Source organism: Carettochelys insculpta, chromosome 6 (genome assembly GCF_033958435.1).
Source record: "Carettochelys insculpta isolate YL-2023 chromosome 6, ASM3395843v1, whole genome shotgun sequence".
In the NCBI taxonomy this organism is placed as follows: Eukaryota; Metazoa; Chordata; order Testudines; family Carettochelyidae; genus Carettochelys; species Carettochelys insculpta.
The window spans coordinates 16,643,136-16,667,967 of record NC_134142.1 but is presented as its reverse complement, the minus strand read 5'-3'; the positions used below and the strand labels follow the sequence as shown (position 1 = coordinate 16,667,967).

General features: G+C 46.5%; 1 protein-coding gene across 1 annotated transcript in view; it reads left to right on the top strand.

Annotated features, from left to right (window-relative positions):
• Positions 1 to 5,360: 5,360 nt before the first annotated feature.
• Positions 5,361 to 24,832, top strand: part of ESR2 (estrogen receptor 2) — a 53,837-nt gene continuing 34,365 nt past the window's right edge. Inside the window, exons 1-3 of the mRNA XM_074998682.1 lie at positions 5,361 to 5,791; positions 14,498 to 14,673; positions 20,837 to 20,953. Of these exons, the coding sequence (XP_074854783.1) occupies positions 5,361 to 5,791; positions 14,498 to 14,673; positions 20,837 to 20,953 (724 nt within the window). The remainder of the gene's footprint in view (positions 5,792 to 14,497; positions 14,674 to 20,836; positions 20,954 to 24,832) is intronic.

The window sequence follows — 24,832 nt, the reverse complement described above, 5'->3', positions numbered from 1 at the left end:
TGACCGCTACGTTTGAATCAGTTCTCGGCTTGCTCTGCAGTATATTGGACCATGAATGTTCAAGATGCAAAGGGTTGAAAATACAGAGCTATTTAAAGAGCAGGATCTTGGTTTGTTGTGGAGACAAAATTAAAAGCATGGACAGTATTTTTTTATAGCCTTGTATACCAGTGCCATTCTCTGGTTTGGAAGTCACACACTCAGTGTCGTAGATTAATGAATGGTAAGTGCTACTCAAGGAATCAGATTTTTTTGTTTAATTTTTTTTCTTCAGGTATGTGGCATTAGGCTAAACAAATTGGCCTGAGTGGATAGAAGCATTCCTTAGCAATCCTCCCCCCAAGGAACATATCCCAAACTCTGATTCCTGTTTTTCTGTGTGTCTAGTACAATTCAGGACACTGAATTTAAACTATCCACATGCAAGATGAATCTATGCAGATGGTTTTTTTAAACAATTTGTTTCTCTAGGGGACAAAAAATTGGTCCGGAGTAAAAGAATGAATCTTACCATATTTGCATCTTTAATGTGATTAGTGCTGATATATAAAAAATAAAGTGAGGAAGCCATGGTTTCTGAGGAAACGATATCAAGACAAGATCAGTCTGTAGACATTTTCATTACAACACATGATTATATAACCCAAAGACATACTGGGTATGGTTGTCCCATGTAGTGGCACTTAGTCCAAGGTTTGAGTCCACCTGTGGGTTATTACAAGTAGACCCAGGCACTCGTTTCCATGGGTTTCCAAATCCAAATGGGTCTGGGTAGAGTCTCTCTTATCATTAGTTTCTAGTTTTGGAGCCTTAGGGTATGCTCCTACAGTCAGATCTCTGGGCTGACTCACTCCTGTGGGATGTGGGGCTTTGGCAGTCCAGCTGTCCTAAACCACAAAAACCCAGTCTTCTGACCTCACAAGTCCCTAGGCTGTGGGCACTCTAGCTTCACTTTAGCCCCTTTGGGGACAATACGTCAGGAAAACAAGGAACATAGGTTCAGCAATGGCATTTATCAACCAAATAACATTACTCTTAAAAATGGAGGTTACAGTTATTTGAAAATAACTCAAGTACAGAGATTCAACTATCCCTAGTATGGACTCATAGAAGGGGTGGCACCAATGTCTTTTAGCATTCCAGGCTGGATAGACGCTCTCCCTCAAGTCCTTCTTACATATGGTGACGATTGGCTGCCATGCACAAAGCAGTATCGCACTCTTAAACAGACTCTGTTTCTCTTTGTCATGTACTCCACTGGGCTGCTCCAGCACCATCCCACACTTGTCGCTACTCCAGTCATTCTCTGTTTATGACATTCTATGTCAGGGAGACAAAGTAGAGTTGGGTGGCATTTAAAATTGATGGCAGAGCACAAAAAATTGTTATGCTCTAACTGTCCTGCTCCTAACTGTTATGCTCTAACTGTCTAATTGTCCCTCCTCCTTAGGACACCCTTTTAGATACTTGAAAACCACTGTGATGTCCCCTCTTAATTTTCTTTTTTCCAAACTAAACAAGCCCAATTCTTTCAGCCTTTCTTCATAGGTCATGTTCTCTAGACCTTTGATCATTCTTGTTGCTCTTTTCTGGACCCTTTCCGATTTCTCCACATCTTTCTTGAAATGCGGTGCCCAGAACTGGACACAATACTTCAACTGAGGCCTAACCAGTGCAGAGTAGAGTGGAAGAATGACTTCTCGTGTCTTGTTCACAACACACCTGTTAATGCATCCCAGAATCATGTTTGCCTTTTTTGCAACAGCATCACACTGTTGACTCATATTTAACTTGTGGTCCACTATAACCCCTAGATCCCTTTCTGCCATACTCCTTCTTAGACAGTCGCTTCCCATTCTGTATGTGTGAAACTGATTTTTCCTTCTGAAGTGGAGCACTTTGCATTTGTCTTTATTAAACTTCATCCTGTTTACTTCAGACCATTTCTCCAGTTTGTCCAGATCATTTTGAATTTTGACCCTATCCTCCACAGCAGCTGCAACCCCTCCTCACTTGGTATCACCTGCAAACTTAACAAGCATACTGTCTATGCCAATATCTAAATAATTGATGAAGATATTGAACAGAACTGGTCCCAATACAGACCCCTCCAGAACCCCACTAGTTATACCTTTCCAGCAGGATTGAGAACCATTATTAACTACTCTCTAAGTACAGTTATCCAGCCAGTTTTGCACCCACCTTATAGTAGCCCCATCTAAGTTGTATTTGCCTAGTTTAGCAATAAGAACATTGTGCGAGACCTTATCAAATGCCTTACTAAAATCTAGGTATATCACATCCACCTCTTCTCCCTTATCCACAAGGCTTGTTATCCTATCAAAGAAAGCTATCAGATTGGTTTGACATGATTTGTTCTTTGCAAATCCATGCTGGCTGTTCCCTATCAGCTTACCACCTTCCAAGTGTTTGCAGATGATTTTCTTAATTACTTGTTCCATTATCTTTCCTGACACAGAAGTTAAACTGACTGGTCTGTAGTTTCCTGCATTGTTCTTATTCCCCTGTTTATAGATGGGCACTATATCTGCCTTTTTCCCGTCTTCTGGAATCTCTCCTGTTTCCCATCATTTTCCAAAGATGATAGCTAATGGCTCAGATGCATCCTAGAATACTCAAGGAGCTGATGGAAGATGTATTTCATCAGGCCCTGGTGACTTGCAGACATCTAACTTTTCCAAGAGATTTTTAACTTGTTATTTTTTTTATTTTATCTTCTAAACCTACCCCTAGCGGACCACAAGCTGAGTATGAGTCAAAAGTGTGGCACCATTGCAAGAAAAGCAAACATGATTCTAGGATGCAAGCAGCATTGTGAGCGAGACATGAGAAGTCATTCATTCACTCTACTCTGCATTGATTAGGCCTCAGTTGGAGTACTGTGTCCAGTTCAGGGTAGTACATTTATGAAAGATGTAAAGAAATTGGAGAGTGTCCAGAGAAGAGCAACTCAAATGATTAAAGGTCTAGAAAATATGACCTCTGAGAGAAGATTAAAATAATTGGAATTGTTTTGTTTGGAAAAGAGAAGGCTGAGAGGGGACATGATAGAAGCTTTCAAATATCTATAAGAGTGTTACAAGAAGAAGGGAAAAAATATTCTTTGTAGCCTCTGATGATAGGACAAAAAACAATGGGCTTAAATTGCAGCAAGGGAGGTTTAGGTTTAGGTTAAAACAAGGAAGGTTAGTGTCACTAAGCACTGGAATAAATTGCCTAGGGTGGCTGTAGAATCTCCATCATTGGTGGTATTTAAGAACAGTTTGGTCAAATAGCTAAAAGGGATGATTGTGCTTCGTCCTGCTGTAAGAGCAGTGGACTGGACTGGGTCCCATCCTATTTGGGGCTATGCTCCTGGATGCTGAAAAGTCCATGTAACTGAGTCCTCCCAGAGCTTTTATCAGTGTCTTTGTTACTCTGCTGGGCGGGGCTGTTACTCAAACACTGTGCCTTTTTGCGGGGCATTCCAAGCTTCTGGCCAGAGGATAGGGTGGTGAGGCAACTAGAGGGCAGGTAGGCAGGCTCAGGGGTATGATCAACACACCGGATGTCCATTTTAAAGGGGTCTTTGTGACCCAACCCACCACACCTTCCACAATTTTTTCCTCTCCCTGCCCCTCTTTGAACTCGAAAGCTGCGTCTACACGTGCACGCTACTTCGAAGTAGCGGCACCAACTTCGAAATAGCGCCCGTCGCGTCTACACGCGTCAGGCGCTATTTCGAAGTTAACTTCGACGTTAGGCGGCGAGACGTCGAAGTCGCTAACCTCATGAGGAGATAGGAATAGCGCCGTACTTCGACGTTCAACGTCGAAGTAGGGACTGTGTAGACGATCCGCGTCCCGCAACGTCGAAATTGCTGGGTCCTCCATGGCGGCCATCAGCTGGGGGGTTGAGAGATGCTCTCTCTCCAGCCCCTGCGGGGCTCTATGGTCACCGTGGGCAGCAGCCCTTAGCCCAGGGCTTCTGGCTGCTTCTGCGGCAGCTGGGGATCTATGCTGCAGGCACAGGGTCTGCAACCAGTTGTCAGCTCTGTGGATCTTGTGTTGTTTAGTGCAACTGTGTCTGGGAGGGGCCCTTTAAGGGAGCGGCTTGCTGTTGAGTCCGCCCTGTGACCCTGTCTGCAGCTGTGCCTGGCATCCCTATTTCGATGTGTGCTACTTTGACGTGTAGACGTTCCCTCGCTGCACCTATTTCGATGTTGGGCTGAGCAACGTCGAAGTTGAACATCGACGTTGCTGGCCCTGGAGGACGTGTAGACGTTATTCATCGAAATAGACTATTTCGATGTTGGCTGCACGTGTAGACGTAGCCGAAGTGGGTCTGTCCCACGAAAGCTCACCTAATAAACTATTTTGCTAGTCTTTAAAGTGCTACTTGACTGCTTTCTCTTTGAACGCAGTCTTTTAGGACCAAATGTCCTTCCTTTGTTGGTCTCTAAAAACCCATTTTGAAGCAGTATGTGCTTGCAAGCCTGTCCAGAGGGTGGTACCTCTTTGGAGGTATTTATAGGTATTTGCTTTAATCATCCCTTATTGTCTTTTAATATCTGGAGGATCTGTGGTATCCCTTCTCCTTCCACACCTAGAACTGCATACAATTCCTGGCCTACAATGATGTATGAACTATTAATAAACTTAGCATAATATGGTCCCCAAAGATACTGCATCCAATCCATAACATTTTAATATCTTGCATTGCTAGATATGAGATTTTTGTTAGATACTTAAGACCTTACTTCTATGTCAAAGTTGGGATGAAGTTCAGGTCTTGATGTCATGTTCTGGAGTTCAGGGGAAGATTTTTAAGAGGGCAATTTAGTTGTTTTACTAGACTAAATTGAACTAGGATTGAATTTGGTCAAATGTGTCTTCTGTGGGTAAAGGAAGTGTTTCAGTTGCCATTTCAATTGCTGATCTAGGTCACAGAAAAAAGTGTATTGGAGGGAAGAAATTGAAGGCAGCCTCATGTTCACAAACAACTATAAAAGTTTGAAAACTTATGTAATTTTAAAAAACAAAGCGTTTAAATATTCAAGTAGATTTTCTGAGATGAGAATTCTGAGTAGAATGCTTCAAAAACTTGTGTGTAAAGATTCACACAAAAGCAAATTTGAAGTGTAAATGCAATGTCTGAATTATATTTCATGGGTTATTGTTATTTTTAATTTTGACTGAATCTTTTCCACTATATGTAAAGTCTCAAGACATGCAGATTTATTGCCTGTATTCACTTTAGTTTAGAAAATTAAGCAACTTTTTATATCTTTATTTTTCTAGATAAAATATTTTAGGATGAATATTTGAAGAACAGATATTCTGCTTCAGTCTAGCTTCAAAATGTCTGTTTGTGCATCTTCTCACAAGGAGTTTTCTCAGTTACTGCCAATTCAGGATATTGGACGTAGTAAAACAGAAATTAAAAGCCCACCTTCTGGCATCGGCTCTCCTGTTTATAGCTACAGTCAGTCTGTTCTGACAATGGAACAGAGTCCAATTTGTATTCCTTCATCTTATGTGGAAAACAGGCACGAATATTCTGCAATGGCATTCTATAGTCCTACTATGATGAATTACAACATTCCTAGCAATTTCAGTGATTCAGAAAGTGCATCTGTAAGGCAAACATCAAGCCCAAACGTTTTGTGGTCTGCACCTGGACATATATCTCCTTTGACATTACATTGCCAGTCATCACTTTTATATGCAGAGCAACCAAAAAGCCCATGGTGTGAAGCAAGACCAGTGGACCATACACTGCCTATAAACAGGTACGTTTTTTATTCTTTCAACATTTTTGCACATTGTTTTATACTGTATTCAGGTATTATAAGATGGTTTTGTTTTTATGTATGATTTTTACACATTGATCCATGAGAAAATGAACTCCATAAACACTATTGTGTTTTATATACAATTTCCAAACTTTATTACTTTTTAAGATGGCTCTGTCTGAAAATATTATCTCCAGTACTAGGGTGGGTTACTTTCCTTGCCATGACTTAAAATCCAGATTTACTCATTAATATAAGCTTTGTAAAGCCAGAGCTATGTAAAAACTTTGCATCTCAAAGGTCTTCCATCCTTTGGTATATTTTAAAAAATTCTCTTTGGGTTTAACACTGATACAATAGGACAAACTATGTCCAAGAGAACCATACACTTGTAAGGCTTGCCAATGGCATCTCTGTTGCTATTCATTAGCAGGAATGTCTCACTCTAGAAGATCACATTAATAAGCTTTTTTGAAGACTGTAGTCGTAGATCATTACACAGAGCTGAAATATGCACAGCAGAGTGTTTGGTCACAATTTTCAGCTGGAAGAAACCAGATGTCTAAAAATACATCCACACTTTTTCTACATATATTCCACACTTGAATATACAGGTGGTGTGGTGAAATGGATATTTTATTCAGCTTGTTATGTTGCATGGGAGTTCTACTATCCTATAGTACCCCTGTATGTATATCAGTTTCCCTGGACACTGCACCAGTGCCTAAATGGTGATGGGAATTTTGGGTGCGATTTCCCAGGGGGCTTTGGGTGTGAGGGAGGCTACCCTACTGCCTGCATGTAAACAATAGCTGATGCCCTTTGTAAGCTGAGCCCAGGAGAGGAACCAACTGGGGGACGCCTTTTGCCCAGGACTCCAGGGCTACGTCTACACGTGCACGCTACATCGAAATAGCTAATTTCGAAGTAGCGACATCGAAATAGCCTATTTCGATGAATAGCGTCTACACGTCCTCCAGGGCCGGCAACGTCGATGTTCAACTTCGACGTTGCGCAGCCCAACATCGAAATAGGTGCAGCGAGGGAACGTCTACACGCCAAAGTAGCACACATCGAAATAGGGATGCCAGGCACAACTGCAGACAGGGTCACTGGGCGGACTAGCGCTTCCGGGGCAACAGCTAGCCGCTCCCTTAAAGGGCCCCTCCCAGACACATGCAGCCTGCACAGCACGCGGTCTGAGGAGCCATAGGCACACAGACCCCGGGCGCCACAGTCATGGACCCCCAGCAGCAGCAGCAGCAGCAGCCAGAGGTCCACCCAGCCCTCCCGGCAGGAGCAGGGCTTGCCCTGCTCCGTGCCATGCGGGAGGCAGCTGAGCACCTCCTTGCCCCAGAGGAGGAGATGCCCCCAGGGCAGCAGGGCTCAACCCCTACCCCTGCAGCACCCCGCGCCCCCCCCCGCCTCACACGCCGGCGGCTGTGGAGCTACCCCACCAGCACCGACTGGTGGGAGCGGCTGGTGCTTGGGGAGTGGGATGACGACCGCTGGCTCAGGAACTTCAGGGTGAGCCGGCAGACATTTCTGGAGCTGTGCCAGTGGCTTACCCCCGCACTCAGGCACCAGGACACTGCCATGCGGCGTGCCCTCACAGTGCAGAAACAGGTCGGCATCGCTGTCTGGAAGCTGGCCACTCCAGACAGCTACCGATCCGTGGGCCAGCAGTTTGGTGTCGGCAAGGCCACTCTCGGGGCTGTCTTCATGGAGGTAAGAGAACCCACGGGGGGAGGGCAGGGCAGGGGAGGGGGGCCCGGGCACAGGAGGGCAGGGCAGGGCAGGGGAGGCCAGGGCAGGGGAGGAGGAGGGGAGGGGAGGCCAGGGCGGAGGAGGGCAGGGCAGGGCAGGGGGGCCAGGGCAGGGGAGGGCAGGGCAGGGCAGGGGGGCCAGGGCAGAGGAGGGCAGGGCAGGGCAGGGCCACGCACACCCTGCTCACCCCTCATTGGTGCTGTCCCATGTGCTTTCTCTGCAGGTTGTGCGTGCCATCAACGCCATGCTCCTGCACAGGCTCGTGAGGCTGGGGGACCCACATGCCACCATCGCGGCCTTTGCCACCCTGGGCTTCCCCAACTGCTTCGGGGCTCTGGATGGGACTCACATCCCCATCCATGCCCCGCATCACAGTGGAGGACGATACCTGAATCGAAAGGGCTACCATTCTGTCGTCCTCCAGGCCTTGGTGGACAGCCGGGGACATTTCCAGGACATTTATGTGGGCTGGCCTGGCAGCACACACGACGCCCAGGTTTTCCGGAACTCGGGCCTGTGCCGCCAGCTGGAGGCGGGGACCTACATCCCCCAGCGGGAGATCCCTCTGGGGGACACCACCATGCCCTTCTGCGTCATCGCAGATGCGGCCTACCCCCTCCGGCCATGGCTCATGCACCCCTACACGGGCCATCTCTCCGCTAGCCAGGAGCGCTTCAACCAGCGCCTGAACCGTGCGCGCCAGGTGGTGGAGCGCTCATTTGGCCGCCTGAAGGGACACTGGAGATGTCTCCTGACCCGCCTGGATGCGGGCCCCAACAACATCCCCCAGATTGTGGGTGCCTGCTGCGCCCTGCACAATTTGGTAGAGAGCAAGGGGGACACCTTTTTCTAGGGCTGGGCTGCGGAGGCCGGCAGGGCAGACGTCCAGCCACCTGCTGCCCCCAGTCGGCAGGTGGATCCCGAGGGGACCCGGGTCCGGGAGGCCCTGCGGGCCCACTTTGATGAAGAGGCCGCGGGGTGAACTCTGCCCAGGCCCCCTACTGCCCGCCCCTTCCTCCACCACACTCCTGCCCCAACACCTGCACCATGGAGCACCCCACCGCACCCCCCTCCCACTTGTCCTGGACAAATGACAGCACGCACTTGTGGCTGAACTTAAACTTTTTTTTTTTCTTTCCGAACCTTTTTTTTTTAACTGTAAATATGAGAACCAAAAACAAAGTATGTACAAACGTTGAAAAAAACTAATATGTACAAAAATAAAACAATACAAAGAAACAAGTGTCCTCAATAATAAAAAGAAAACCAGAGAGGATAAAGGGGAGAACTATTTACATGGGGGGGACGGGGCAAACCGGGGGCAGAAAATAACAGGGTCCAACTATATACAAGGGGGGGGGCCACGTCCCGGGCCCCTCGCCCCTATAGCCCGGCACTGGGTGTGGTCGGCCGGGAGCCCCGCCGCGGTCGCAGCCCTGTCCGGGGCTGCGTGGGGGCGGGCCAGACCGGAAGGTACGATGGCCGGCGAGTGTCAGGTGGCTCCAGGGGTCCCTCGGCGCTCCAGCCCTCGGCGGTGGGTGGCGGGGTGACAGCGGACAGGACGGCGACGGGCGGAGCAGCTGGTGGTGGGGCTGCAGGAGCAGGCAGGGCGGGCGATGCGGCGGCCGGCGCGGCATGGGGGGCCAGGTAGTCCACCAAGCGGTTAAATGTCTCCATGTAGGCCCCCCATGCCTCCTGGCGCCAGGCCAGCGCCCTCTCCTGCAGCTGCAGGTGCTGCTCCGCGACCTCCAGCTGCCAACGGTGGATGGCCAGCAGCTGGGGGTCCGTCGCCGTCGGCTGTTGGTGGCGCGGGGTCCGCCATCTAGCCCACCGTGGGGACGGTCGGTCCTCAGCCAAGGGGCTGCCCTGGAGCGATGGTCCCAGAGGGCTCTCCGGGACGACTGATGCCTCGCCGGCGCTCTCTTCCGGTCCTTCTGATGGTGCAGGTGCAGGACACAGGAGACGAGGGGGGGGAAGAAGAATGGAGACAGGCGTTAGTGTGGGCCCCGAGCCGTGGCCTTTGTCCCCCCAGCCCTGTGCTGCAGGTTCCCCATGCCCGTCCCCGGGAGATGCTGCTGTGATGGATGGGGTTCAGGGGTCCCCCTGCCCTGCACCCCGTCCCCTGGTGGGAGCGACTCTCACTTCACCCCCCAGGGTCTGACAGCAGGAGAGGTTTCTTAGGCCAAAGATGCCCAGTTTCTCCCAGGAGTGACAGCACCAGCTGTCGGAAGAGACAGTCCTTCCAACCCATCCTGGGGAGAAGACCCCAAGGGGTGCCCCTCGGGGATGCAGCTTTCCCCCTCCTCAGTCTGGCTGCCTTCCAGCTCTCCCTTCCCCTAGCCTCTACCTGTGGGCCCCGCCCTCGCCCCCCAAGTCCAAGCCAGCTCGGCTCCTCCCTCCTGTTTGTTCAGGGCAGAGGTGTCACCTGCCAGCTGTAGCCCCAGGATCCTCCTTTGCCTCTGGGAGCTATTCCGCTCTTGTTGCTCATATGTAGCCTGAGTCTCCCTTTGGCACCCCCCCACACTCCATCACATGCTGCTGCTGCGGGGTGTCCCACCCCCTCCTCCCGGGGGCCCCTCGAGGTTCCGCTCCCCCCCTGCCCCGGGGATGGGGCATGGCACTGTCATGCGGGGTGCGGGGGGGCAGGGGCTGATGGATGCAGTGCTGTGAGGGCCATGGCCCTGCTGTCCTTGGGGCCATGGCCATGTGAGCATGTGGGGGGCCCTGGACACATATCTATTATCCCCGCCCCTCAAGCCCAGGGGTGTCCACCAGAGGGGGGTACCTACCTGTTGGTCTGCTCCCACGGTCCAGAGATCCCCGGGGGGCGGAGGCCCTGCTGCTGCTCCGGGATGGCAAAAGGAGGATCTGCAGCCCGGATTCTGCAGAGGAGGAGCCCCCCTCCTCCTCCTCCTCCTCCTCCTGCCGCGATGTCCCGGGGGTGGCCTCCGGGGGGGGCCCCCGGGGTGCGGGGCTTGCCTCCGGGGCGGACACCGTCTGCAGGGCCTGCTGGGGCTCGTCGGCCGAGGTGTCAAGGGTGGCCAGAGGGGAGGAGGTGTGCCGGGGGCCCAGGATGTCCCTGAGCTCCCTGTAAAAGGGGCAAGTGACGGGGGCGGCCCCAGATCAGCTGGCCGCATCCCGGGCCCGGGAGTAACCCTGCCACAGCTCCTTCACCTTACTCCTGACGTGGTCAGGAGTGCGGGCAGGGTGACCCCGGGCAGCCAGGCCGTCGGCCAGCCGAGCGAACGCATCCGCGTTCCGCCTCTTGCTCCCCATTACCTGGAGCACCTCCTCCTTGCTCCAGAGCCCCAGCAGGTCCCGCAGCTCGGCCTCCGTCCAGGAGGGGCCCCGCTGCCGCTTCCCAGCCTGGCTGCCCTTCTGGCTGGGCTGGCTGCCCTGGCTCCCCTTGGGGGGCGTCCCCTGGGGGCGCTGGGGGGGCTGCCGGGCAGCCATCGCAGCTGGATGGGGGGCTGAGGTAGGTGCAGGCTGGCCGCATGTGCAGGCTGCAGCCTGCACGTTCCCTCAGCTTCCTGCACAGGAAGGGAGGGGGAGGGGACCTTTAAGGGGCCGCTCCACTTGGCCACCAGTGAGCTGAGGGGCTGGAGAGAGCGTCTCTCAACCCCCCAGCTGATGGCCGCCATGGAGGACCCGGCAATTTCGACGTTGCGGGACGCGCAACGACTACACGGTCCCTACTTCGACGTTGAACGTCGAAGTAGCGCACTATTCCGATCCCCTCATGAGGTTAGCGACTTCGACGTCTCGCCGCCTAACGTCGAAGTTAACTTCGAAATAGCGCCCGACGCGTGTAGCCGCGACGGGCGCTATTTCGAAGTTAGTGCCGCTACTTCGAAGTAGCGTGCACGTTTAGACGTGGCTCAGATGACGGCCAGATGAGGAGGTTGGGAGGGAGGCTGGTACCAGGCTGCTGGAAAATCTCTCCACACTTGAGGCACAGAGTGGTGGGTCGGGGTCCTGGCTTTAGGCCCCTCTTTTGCAATGATGGATTTAACGATATGTTGCTTTTTTTCTGTGCTGACAAATCTGTCCTATGGTATGACCCTTCTACTCTATGTGCAGGCTGAAAGTCACATCTGACTGTGGAGGCATTGATGCTGTGCCTGGGGAGACGGAGGCACAGACAGGATTACTATAGGACAGTAGACCTCAGATGCAACACAACAAAGGGAATAAAATCCTCACTTCTTCACATAAGTATCATTTAGAATATGCAATTACCCAGTTTATATGCTCGATTGTTCTTTCAGCAGCTAAATCTTCAGTCACCAAATTATATACTTATTACAGGTATTACTGTTTTGTAGTTAGTATCATGTTAATGTTAAATATCTTCTGTGACTTATATTCTTAGACATATTCATAGACAGCCTGCAGAGGGCCAAGAGAGAATTCTTCTAGTACAGCCCTGCATTGCGAAGTCATAGCAGGGCATGATAAGAATGTGCTGCAAGCCAGATATGGCGGTGGGGAGGCTGTTATAACTTCTGGTATTAAGTTACGCTGGATATTGGTGTCAAGTATCGGAGGGGTAGCCGTGTTAGTCTGGATCTGTAACAGCAACGAAGGGTCCTGTGGCACCTTATAGACTAACAGAAAAGTTTTGAGCATGAGCTTTTGTGAGCACAGACTCACTTCATCAGATGCTGGTCTTGGAAATCTGCAGGGCCAGGTATAAATAAGCCAGAGCAAGGGTGGGGATGACAAGGTTAGCTCAGTCAGCAAGGGTGAGGCTTACTACCAGCAGTTGATCTGGAGGTGTGAACACCAAGGGAGGGGAAGCTGCTTCTGTATTTAGCCAGCCATTCGCAGTCTTTGTTTAAGCCTGAGCTGAGGGTGTCGAATTTGCAGATGAATTGTAGCTCAGAAATTTCTCTTTGGAGTCTGGTCCTGAAATTTCTTTGCTGTAGGATAGCTACTTTTAAGTCTGCTACTGTGTGGCCTGGGAGATTGAAGTGCTCTCCTGCGGGTTTTTGTATATTGCCATTTCTAATATCTGATTTGTGTGCGTTTATTCTTTTACGTAGAGACTGTCCAGTTTGTCCGATGTATATAGCAGAGGGGCATTGCTGGCACACGTTGGCATAAATTATATTGGTAGATGTGCAGCTGAATGAACCCACGATGGTGTGGCTGATCTGGTTAGGTCCTGTAATGGTGTTGCTGGTGTAGATATGTGGGCAGAGCTGGCAACGAGGTTTGTTGCATGGATGGGTCCCTGAGTTAGAGTGACTGTGGTGCGGTGTATAGTTGCTGGCTAGGATTTGCTTCAGGTTGGCAGGTTGTCTGTGGGCAAGGACTGGTCTGCCTCCCAAGGCCTGTGTCACTCTAACTAATGAAGCCATTTAACAAGCATGTGCCAACCTGGAGTTATATACTGTCAGTTTTTGATTTTTAATGACAAAAATAGCTGTTCATTACTGTAATATGTCTGCAGGACTTTAGTTTAAAATTTGCTTTAAACATCTCATTAGTTTGTTGCTCAAAATTATAAGATCACATCGCTAAAAATCCTTGCACTGATATTTAGGTGCACAGTCTGAACATTCATTGTTAGCCTTAAATGCGTTAATCTTCAGCCATTAGTTTTTTAAATAAATGCTTTACAAGACCACACTTATCTAAAATATACATTTTAATAGTCCTGGGTATAGTATAAAAACTTGCTTCCAAAAATCTTCCTGTCCATTCCTGCTGTAATTGTTCTCTTTTCACCCCACACCACACTGTTGAAGAGAGGCCTTAAAGGAACAACATCCCTTTTCTTCAAGATAGCGGGACACATGAGATTCCCTTTCTTTACTTCTAACTATTTGATGAGCTAATTTTAAGAGAATCCTCCACCAAATCAGTACTGTAGTAAGAAATAAAATCCTTTGTTATGCCTAAAGATCTTTGGAAACTTATAAACATATGGTGAAATTTCATAAACCTCTCTATTGTTATGAAGATTACACAAAATCAATTAGTGTTCACTTTTTCTAAAAGCCACTTTTTCTAAAACCCACTAAACCACTCTGACTGATTAATTTAAAATAAGGTATTTGTTTCAGTGCACTAAATATGTAGTAATCTGGAATGAAGCTCTAAGAGTACATTTAAAATAAATTCATTTTAGAAATACTGATTAAGTAAGAAAAAGTAAGACAGAGGAGAGCTACATCTCATCATCATCATCATCATCATCATCACCATAATGTTTAATGATGTATTTAGCAACACAGCTGATTTGCCCTTACAACAAGGTTTTTGCATAGAAATCTTTGACAAATTCAGGGTGTATCGAAAAAAATTGTGCTTGACAGTTTTTCTTCCCAAATTTAGTGGTTTTAAATCGGTACCTTCTGTATGTCCAGTCTTCACAATCTGGCATGCAGTGAAAACATGCTTCACTTTCTTCAGAAAGAGCCTGTAGAATATTTTAAAATACCATTTGTTGCACTGGGATTCAGACTGGAAGGGGGTGAGCAGGGAGCTGGAGGGAAGAGAAGATGGAGACAGTGCAGTAGGGGTGTGGCAGAGTGGACTGGAATGGAGCCGGGTAGAGTATGGGCAAGAGTACAGGCTGGAAGGCTCGCCACTCCAAGCCACAGCTTCACCCACTGCCTCTCCAGCCAGTCATTGCTTCTCAGTTACCATTCACTAGGTCTTGTATATTTAAATTTCTATGAGTTTGTATGATTACCACCTCAACAGTACAATCTACTCACCCATGTACTCCAAAGCTGCCCAGAAGATGATCTGTATCAGCAACGTTAGAGTCACAGCATGTTTTAATGATGTTCTCAGACTTAGCACAGAGAGTGTCAGTCTGCAACACACTCAGTAATAACGAGGTTTTAAAAAGGCTCAAGTGAGATTTTGAAGTAAATCCTAATTAATCTTTTATGACTGATTGTTTGTTTGCTTTTCCTTCAGAGAAACGTTGAAGAGAAAATCTAATGGCAGCGATCTCACAAGTCCTGCTGTGAATAGTCCCGGTTCAAAAAGAGATGCACACTTCTGTGCAGTCTGCAGTGATTACGCTTCTGGCTATCACTACGGCGTATGGTCTTGCGAAGGATGTAAAGCATTCTTTAAAAGAAGTATCCAAGGTAGGAAAACAGTTTTGGAAGCATTTTCTTAAAATTACAGTGTCTTAGATCATATACCTATGTAGCAATTAGTGCACCGTGGGATAACATGATTTGAATAGTGTATCTTATAGTTGTGTTTGTTTGTTGGAGTTGGGAAGGGAATGGACAGTTGATCTTTATAGGGAATGACTCAGAATAAACCCAGAAACAGACATCTCAAAGAAATGTCGCTGCAGAGTCTTGCACATTACTTTGCCTTCAGAAATGCAAAGTTGGTGTATTAGTTGTTGCTAATAAAAGGTAGAGATAGTGGAGATAGGGTAGGAGGATATGAAATAACTAAAAATTAAATGATGTAAATCAATGTAATTTTATAGCACCTCACTCATACTAGCTAAAATCCATAAGTCATTTTCATGGAGACACATTGCAGCTCTTAACTAGGATTGAGGTAAACCTCATTTTCTAAACTTTGAAAGCCTTACTGCAAAATGAAGTTCTAGTTCTTAAATACTGCAACTCAATTCAATCCCCCCTTGGGGGCTGAAGGTACATAGTATAGTTTCTCCTGGCCTATTGTTACAATCTGTGCAGTGGAATAGGGGCTTCTGCATCCTTTGGTTGGGTCTTTGGCCCACTGAAGACCAATAAGCTCAGCTTCAGTAACCACCCCTTTAGCCTGTTCCCAGTATTCTTTGAGCTCTTCTGATTAAATTTAGTCCAGAACCTCACTCTGTAATATCTGAGGTATGTAAGGGCAGGCCCTTATAGCTTCTCTGCGCATATGTCTCTTCCCCTTTTGCAGTAGTATTTAGTGATGGGAAGGTACTTGCATGAGCCCTTTGTGACAGGGTAGATTCCACCCATTGAGTAGTACTTTGCATAGAAGTGGTTTGTTTCTTCAAGGTAGACTATTGTGCGTGCAGTACGATGACCGTTAAATTTGCATGCAGTGTGAAATCAGAACAATCAAACATAAATGAGACTTTTGTGTACATATTCAGTAAATTGATCTTGTAGTATTATCTGCAGGAAAAATATTAATCTGAGTATAGGCTTTGCTCACCTACACTTTAGCATTGAACAGGACACTGTTTTAGTCCGTTGAACATCATAATTCACTAGGCAGGTAATAAACGGTTGTAATCCGGAGGCTCTATAAAGAAAAGTAATGGTCTTCAGTATACAAAACATATTTTACACTCTCCATTGAAGCTGGTTCAGGTTGTTGCTAAATTCCTGGCCTTGAAGCCCTGGTGAAGCTGCAGCAGCCGACAGCCCTCCTGGCCCTGTAGCCCCAGGGAAGCAAGGCCACTCTTGCACAATTGAATTCCTGAATGTGGCACTCGTGAATGTCAAGACTCTACTGTACTTTTAGAATCACTGAATGTAAGAAACATTCTTACTGAGGTCTGTGAGATATAAAGGTTGCAGTTTCAATTGCTGTAAAATTATTTTAAAAATTAATAGAGCTATTATAAATAACAGAAGGTTTTATGTTTTTGATTCATGAACAAGCAGTTTGTGAACTGTGAACATTTCCTTGTAAAATTAATACATTTTTATAACTTTAAAATATTCAACCTACTGTGCTTAAAAACCAGCAACTTACATATTGCCTAATGTTTTACTGGTAATGTCTTACCTTTGTTGCCTCCGGATTTTAGGTTACTCCAGGACTCAGAGCAGTTCCTGGAATTTAGACAATCTGAGAGACTAAGGCTATGTCTATACTAGCCCAGAAGATTGACGCACTCTGTGGTTCTATTTCACCTTATTGAGGTCTGTGAGATATAATGTTCCCTACAGTTTGAGGATGTTTTAACATGCACCGTGGAACATTGCTTTTAGCAGATTCAAAGGGCACTAACAGTCAGGTAGTCTTTGGCAATATGACTTGATTTGAACAGTGCCTCCAGGAAGCTAGATATGTCAGGCAGAAGATGCCTGATTCTGAGCAGGATGGATCCACAAGTATTTAAGGTTTGGAGGCAAAATTTTAACTTGTTACCTTGGCAATTGGTACAAAGTATAAAGCCCTCTGCAATAAGAGGAATGTCACATGGGAAAACCCCAATCACCAAGCTGAGGGTATATTGACACTACGGAGACTATAAGTACATACGTATTCTGGTCATGCCCCTCATGTAGACTCAGACTACACCAACAGGAGTTTCTCAATAGGAAGAGTATCTCTTCCAACAGCATTAGTTTTGCCACCAGACACAATATTTTGTCAACATAGCTCCATCTACCCTATGGGTTTTATAGGCATAACTATGACAATCAGGGTATGGTTTCTTCCACTCCTGACACATAAAAGCTGATACAACTGTTCAGTGTAGACCAAGCCTGAGTTTACAGTCCCTCTGACCAATGGAGGCTGATCTGGCCTTTTGAAATTTGAGAAATCCCTTAACTCTCTTCTTTTTTTTTTTTCATGTTGTACTGCACAGAAGGAAATTAGTATCTTTTGGGTTGAGCAACCTTAATTTGCTTTCTATCAGACAGTTGTAGTAGTTTATGGTCCAATTCTGCTTCCACTGAAGTGAGAGTTTTACCACATCATTGGGGGTTTTTTTTGTGGTAGCATATGAAGTACTATGGCTTTGGTTTGAGACCTTTCACATTTTTTGTAGCATATCTTCTGTTCTGGTGTTTTCTTTACAATTGTATGATAGTGCATTAGTTGGCACCCAAGCACACCCAATAGTAGAGTTACGTTCTTTGCGACCAGTTAAACCAAAACAAAGCCTATAATATTTACTTTGTGGAACTCAGAATCTGTATAGTATACCTAGTAATAGATTATTGGTGGATGCAACAAAAGGCATATCATTTTATAGTTTTAAAGTACTGAAAAATTGGACGAAGCATTTTAAAAATAAATTTCAGCATTATCTGGCACATATGACCCTTAATTAGAAAAGTGATGCTCTGGGATATCTACAGTTCAGCTCAATGGCTGTTTAGCTGACCAGTTTTAGGATCAAATTCTATCTGCATACGAGTCAATAGCAGTTATATATGCATGTAAATGAGAGTAGACATTGTTCCATTAAAGAATGTTGCCTCAATGTTCTCCTTCCTTACATAAGACAAAAGGAAGAAAAGCAGTAAAACTAAGACACAAAAATGCCCTAAATCTACAGATGGATGGATGGAGTGAAATTAAGACAGGGTCAGACTTGCTCCCCACCACACCCCAACCCTGCCTCCCAACCCTGCAGATAGCTCTCTGTTCCTATTCACTCTAAATGGCATGTTTTCTCCATCCTTATGCAAATTTTTGAGAAGAAATCTGAGTGGGAATTAATGTTACTAAAAGAAGCTATAACCCCCTCTGAGTCCTCTATGTGACTTCTAACACACAGCTGCTGTGTTAGCTTCCAGCAGCAGCATGACTCCTGAAGGGGGATTTTTTTTCTTCTCTAATTTCAGATTTCTTAGTATGAAATCATTTTCACTGTTTCCTCTGCATGCTCAGATTCATATAAATAACAAGGGAAGTTGGCTATGATAGCTTAACAGGAAAGAGAAAAATATAAAACAGAATAGCTGTGTCTACACATGCACGCTACTTCGAAGTAGCGGCACCAACTTCGAAATAGCGCCCGTCGCGGCTACATGCGTCGGGCGCTATTTAGAAGTTAACTTCGACGTTAGGCGGCGAGACGTTGAAGTCGCTAACCTCATGAGGGGATCGGAATAGTGCCCTACTTCGACGTTCAACGTCGAAGTAGGGACCGTGTAGACGATCCGCGTCCCGCAACGTCGAAATTGCTGGGTCCTCCATGGCGGCCATCAGCTGGGGGGTTGAGAGATGCTCTCTCTCCAGCCCCTGCGGGGCTCTATGGTCACCGTGGGCAGCAGCCTGTAGGTCAGGGCTTCTGGCTGCTGCTGCTGCAGCTGGGGATCCATGCTGCATGCACAGGGTCTGCAACCAATTGTCGGCTCTGTGGATCTTGTGTTGTTTAGTGCAACTGTGTCTGGGAGGGGCCCTTTAAGGGAGCGGCTTGCTGTTGAGTCCGCCCTGTGACCCTGTCTGCAGCTGTGCCTGGCACCCTTATTTCGATGTGTGCTACTTTGGCGTGTAGACGTTCCCTCGCAGCGCCTACTTCGATGTGGTGCTGCTCAACGTCGACATTGAACGTCGATGTTGCCAGCCCTGGAGGATGTGTAGACGTTATTCATCGAAATAGCCTATTTCGATGTTGCTACATCGAAATAAGCTATTTCGATGTTGGCTTCACGTGTAGACGTAGCCAATATGTAATAGTAAAACCACAAATAATACGACAAATACTCAGGAATAATTTTCAAACAAACTATGGCCATGTCTAGATTGAAGAGATCTGTTAGCAAAAGATACTCAAATTGTGCAATGTATTTGCATATCTCCTGCTGACAGCTGTGTTGGAGAAGCTTTCCTGACATTTGGCCTATCTGTACGGGGGCCACATGTTGGGGAAAACCCCCTCTGCTGACATCTTCCTTCTTACTCGTAGAACGAGGATGACCAGGATGTCAGCAGATGGCTCCTGAAGCAGCAGACTTCTGTCAGGATACCTCCAGGCTCCCAACAGAAGCCTGAAATCTAGACACGCCTGAACCTTGTCCTGAAATATAGGCTACGTCTTTAAATCCTATGGGTTAGGTTCTTGCCTGTGCTTCGGTCCCTTTCTGCTTGGTAAAGTGATTTATAATTTCTGATTCTGACTAAGAAGGGAGTTTCTGGTGGGGTACTGCAGAAGATAGCTGTGCACTGTCCAAGTATTCCTTTTGTAGACATTAAGTGCAGCAGGCGTAAATAGAATTCTGGGGTAGAGCTGGAATGGAAGAGGAATGTTTGGAGCTGAGGAAACTATGGGCAACTGTTCTCACAGACGGTCAGGTACAAACTGTTACAACTTAGGCTATGTCTATACTAGGGGAAGAAGGTTGATTTGCAGTTACACAATTCTAGCTATGTCAATTGTGTAGCTAGAATTGACATCTGCAATCGACTTACCTGGCTGTCCACAGTGAAGAACGTTAACAGAAGAGTTTCTCCCATCAACCTCCTTTATTCCTCACATCTCAGGAGGAGTACAGGGGTCAACTGTGACCCCTTAGAGGTCAATTTTGCACTACTACTCACTAGACATGTGAAATTGAACCCCAGAGCGGGTCAATCTTCTGGGTTGGTATAAACATAACCTTAGTCTCTCAGGTTGTCTAAATCCCAGGAGATGCTCTGGATCCTGGAGTAACCTAAAATCAGGAGACAACAAAGATGAGACATTGCCAATAAGACATTAGGCAAACTGTAAGTTGCTGGTTTTTAGGCACAGTAGGTTGAATATTTTAAAGTTACAAAAATGTTAATTTTACAAGAAAATGTTCGCAGTAGTTCAGTTAAATTAGTTACTTTTGAGAAAAGAACTCTGAAACTGCTTATTCATAAATTAAAAACATAAACCTTTTCTGTTATTTTTGATAATTCTATTAATTTTTAAAATAATTGTACAACAATTAAAATGTATTTTAGTTTCCTCCCCTCAAATACCTGAATGAATGTTGATAAAGAACTGTAACTGACAGAAAATATTTTGCACTGTTGGTTAGTTTCTGCAAGGGAAATGTATAGCATTTTCCAGCAAGTAACTTGGTTGGCTTTAGTCTTCTCTGGTACACTAGTGAAACCCCTTATGCAAAATTCTCTGCAGCTGAAATGCTTCTGAAACAGATGGCATTATCCCAATAGTGATAATGAAAATCTGCTTTGTAGAATATCTACAATCAGAATGTTTGAGGTTTCGTACAGCATGGAAATTAGGCACTTTGAGTAAAATTCCAAAAGCATTTAAGCAATTTGCAAAACCTCCAGATATTTAGGAGCCTACAACCATTGATTTTGTTAATAAGAGCCTATGTGGCCTAGGAATTTTTGAAAAATTCACTCTTTGGCCCTGATTCAGGTAAATACTTTATATATTAAGTAGAAACATATTTAATTTTTCATTCGTATAAAAGCTTGAAGTGCTTTCCAGAATCAGTGGTCATATTTACTACATTCTGTAATGATGGCAAATATCTTTGCTTTTTATGTTTTGCTCCAACAAACTGCCAAGTTAACTAACAGAAGATATTTAATATATTGCTTGAGATTGAAAAGCTTTTTCTTTATACCCTATTGCAGGACACAATGATTACATCTGTCCCGCTACCAATCAATGCACAATAGATAAAAATAGGCGTAAAAGCTGTCAGGCATGTAGACTACGGAAATGCTGCGAAGTAGGAATGATGAAATGTGGTGAGTTTTTATCCCCTTATCTTTTCCTATGCATTTTCTAATTTATGCTTAAATCTAAAAAAGGCATGATGGCTAACTAAAATAAGTCTTAAATTTATCTGTAGGAAGAAAATCAATGATTTTCTGGAGAGAGTCACTCCAATCAGTGTTCATTTTGAGAAGAAAAGTAAAAACAAGGCTTAAGTAGCACACTGGAAGACTACTCTACCCTTTGCAGATGCTACCTGAAGGCAGCTAATTTGAATGCAGTGGCTTGAAGGATTAGGTCCTAAGGCAGTGTCTACACTTGCAAGCTTACAAAGGCACAGCTGTGCTCATGTAGCTGCATTATACTGGTGGGAGAGAGGTCTCCTGTCAACATAATGAAACCAGTTCAATGAGCAGCAGTGTCTATATTGGCAGAGGGCATCTCCTGCCAACATAACACTGTGCACATGAGCAGTTATGACAGCAAAACATATGTCGCTCAGGGAGGTGTTTTTTTTCAAACTGTGAGCAACAAAAATTTTGCCGATGTAAGTACTAGTGTAGACATGGACTACGTGTCTCACAATGAAATGAAGTCAATAGCAGAGTCTCCACAGGACCTTCACTGAGACCTGTGCTGTTCAACATACTCACAAGTGATCTGGAAAAGGAGGTAAACAATGAAGTGGCAAAATATGCAGATAATAGAAAGTTTCTCAAGATAGTTCAGCTTTGGACTTAACTATCAGAGTTACAAAAAGATAATAGAACCATGGGGTTGGATGAGACTTCAGGAGGTCATCAAGTCCAACCCCTTGCTAAAAGCAAACTGGCATAATTAAAGCTGAATTTTTTCATAGAAAACAAACTACCATTTTCCATTGAACAAAATGATAAATTTTCAATTCTTTTTTTTTTCCTCATTAGAGATTTGTTTAATAGGACTGTTTGCTCTAGGAGGGAGCACTCTATTCTCAGTTTGAGGTTTCTTCTCCCTCTTCAACGGAATGGCTCGGCTTTTTGGTTTTTTGTTTTTTTTTCTGTTTTTTGGTGCTGAAACACAAATGGAATGGGATACCTGGGTAAAAGGACTTTTGGAAAGCTAGGAGTGGTTCTTCGAGTGATTGCTCATGTCTGTACCAAGTTGAGTGTGTGCTGGTGCATGCCCAGTTGCCAGAAGCTTTTTGCCCTAGCCAGTAGCCATAGGGTCAGTGCAGCACCCCCTGGAGCAGCACTTATATGGCAGTCGATTTATGCACTGCCTGACCCCACCCCCACTCAGTTCCTTCTCACTGTGCTGTTGGTCATTGGAGCTCTTGCTTTCTCTGTTCAAATCATTAGCTAGTAGTCTATTGTAGTGTAACTAGTAACAGAGAGTAAGCTGTGCTAGTCTATACACTATCAAAACAAAAAGCAGTCAAGTAGCACTTTAAAGACTAGCAAAATAGTTTATTAGGTGAGCTTTCATGGGACAGACCCACTTCTTCAGACCATAGCCAGACCAGACCAGACTCAATATTTAAAACACAGAGAACCAAAAACAGTAAGCAAGGAGGACACATCAGAAAAAGATAATCAAGGTGAGCAAATCAGAGAGTGGAGGGGTGCGGGGGAAGGTCAAGAATTAGATTGAGCCAAGTATGCAGATGAGCCCCTATAGTGACTCAGAAAGTTCCCATCACCATTTAAACCATGTGTTAATGTGCCGAATTTGAATATAAAAGTCAGCTCGTCCACTTCTCTTTCCAAAACGGTGCGATAATTTCTCTTCAGTAACACACATACCTTTAGGTCATTGACAGAATGCCCCATTCCATTGAAATGTTGACTAACTGGTTTGTGGATCTGGAGTGTTTTGATGTCTGTTTTGTGTCCATTGACCCTTTGTGTAAGGGAGTTAGAAGTCTGTCCAATATACAAAGCATCTGGGCATTGTTGGCACATGATGGCATATATGATGTTAGTAGAGGAGCATGAGAAAGTGCCCGTGATTCTGTGAGTCACCTGGTTAGGTCCAGTGATGGTATTTCCAGAGAAGATATGTGGACAAAGCCCAAGAAGAGAAGGAGGCACGAGAGGCATCACTTGCCAAAGTCAAAGTGGGTTGGCCTCAAGTCCAAGGCTCCAGCATGCACCGCCAAAGGGCAGGAGGCGCATCCGTTGAAGCCGGTGTGGAGCAGGAGCCTGCAGGTGCCGAACTTGCCCTCAACACCAAAAGAGTTTCGAGTGGCACAAGGACTTCAGATGACGGTACTGGGTTCTTCTACGTCTATGGAGAACAGGCACCATAGCACTGAAACAGAGCGATCGGGGCTCATGGACATGACACTGGCACCAACCCCTGCGCTCACGTCGACGTTGGCACCAGCACCATATTCAGTGCTGAGTGCTCCAGTGCCAACCCAGCAGACTGTGGGACAGTTTCAGGTGCCCTATGTTCTGGCACCAGCCTCGATGTTCATGACATCAGTGCCAACTCAGATCGCCCTGCCGTGGGCATCTGCCTCTGAATCAGAGTTGGAGTTGAGCTCATTCTATTCAATCTCCAGATACAGTGGGAGCTTGAGAAGGTTGCACCAAGTGTATGGCGGTAATAGCAGCGTGCCTGCACAGGCAAGGGGGACATCTGTTCCTGTACCTGGACGACTGGCTGGTCAAGGGTCATTCCGGGCAGCAGGTGCTTCCGCATGTACAATGGATCCACCAAACTTTTGCAAGCCTCAGTCTCTTCATCAATGAAACAAAATTGGTTTCAGTCCTGTCTCAGTCAATAGAGTTTGTAAGAGCCCGGCTGGATGCCAGGTGTGACAGGGCGTTCCTGCCGAACAACAGCTTCAGGTCCATGGGGGCTGTCATCCGAGACATCCCTGGCAGTTTCCACCACAACAGACAGATGCTGCTTGTGTTTGCTGGGTCACATGGCAGCGTGCACCTTCATGGTACAGCATGCCAGGTTGAAGATGTGCCCTCTGCAGCTATGGCTGTCATCAGTGTATCACCCTGTAAAAGACAGTTTAGATTTGATGGTTACAGTGCTGACACAGACTTTGTTGACCCTGCACTGGTGGTTGGCGGAGTGGCTGCTCCTCAGAGGAATCCTCTTTGCCCCTCAGCAGCCCTTACTTTCCCTAGTAATGGACACTTCGGACCAGGGGTGGAGAGAGCATCTGGGTCAGCTACGAACCCAGGCTCTTTGGAGTGTCTCAGACCTTCGGCTCCACGTAAAAGTGAGGGAGCTCAGGGCCATCGGACTAATATGTGTGTGACTTTCAGGGCCAATCTGGCAGGACGTTGCATGTCAGTCAGTACAGACACCATGGCAGCAATGTACTATATCAACAAACAGCAGGGTGCACACTCCTCTCCCCTGTGTCACAAGACCATGATGCTCTGGGATTTCTGCATACAGCACAGCACCATGCTTCAGGCCCTGTACCTGCCAGGTGTGCATAGTTCACTGGCAGACCAGCTCAGCAGGTCCGTTGTGGATCACAAGTGGTTTCTCCACCTGGAAGTCATTCATTCTATTTTCCAGAGGTGGGGGTAAACCCAAGGGGACCTGTTCGCCTCCCACCTCAATGAGAAATGCAGGATGTTTTTGCTCCAACTGCAATCAGAGCCCAGGTCCTGGGCAGACACCTTCAGGGTACCCTGGTTGGGCAAGCTGATGTATGCATTCCCTCCAATTTCCCCTGGTTCACAGAGTACTCTTCAAGATTCACTCAGAAGGGGCATTGGTCCTCTTGGTGGCACCGGCATGGGCCTGTCAGCACTGGTACTTGACCCCCCTGCACCTGTCGATCCATAAGCCATTGACATTGTCAGTCTGGCTGGACTTGCTGACGCAGCAAGAGGGGAGACTGCAACATCCCAGTCTCCAGTCACTGCACCTCACAGCGTGGATGCTCCATG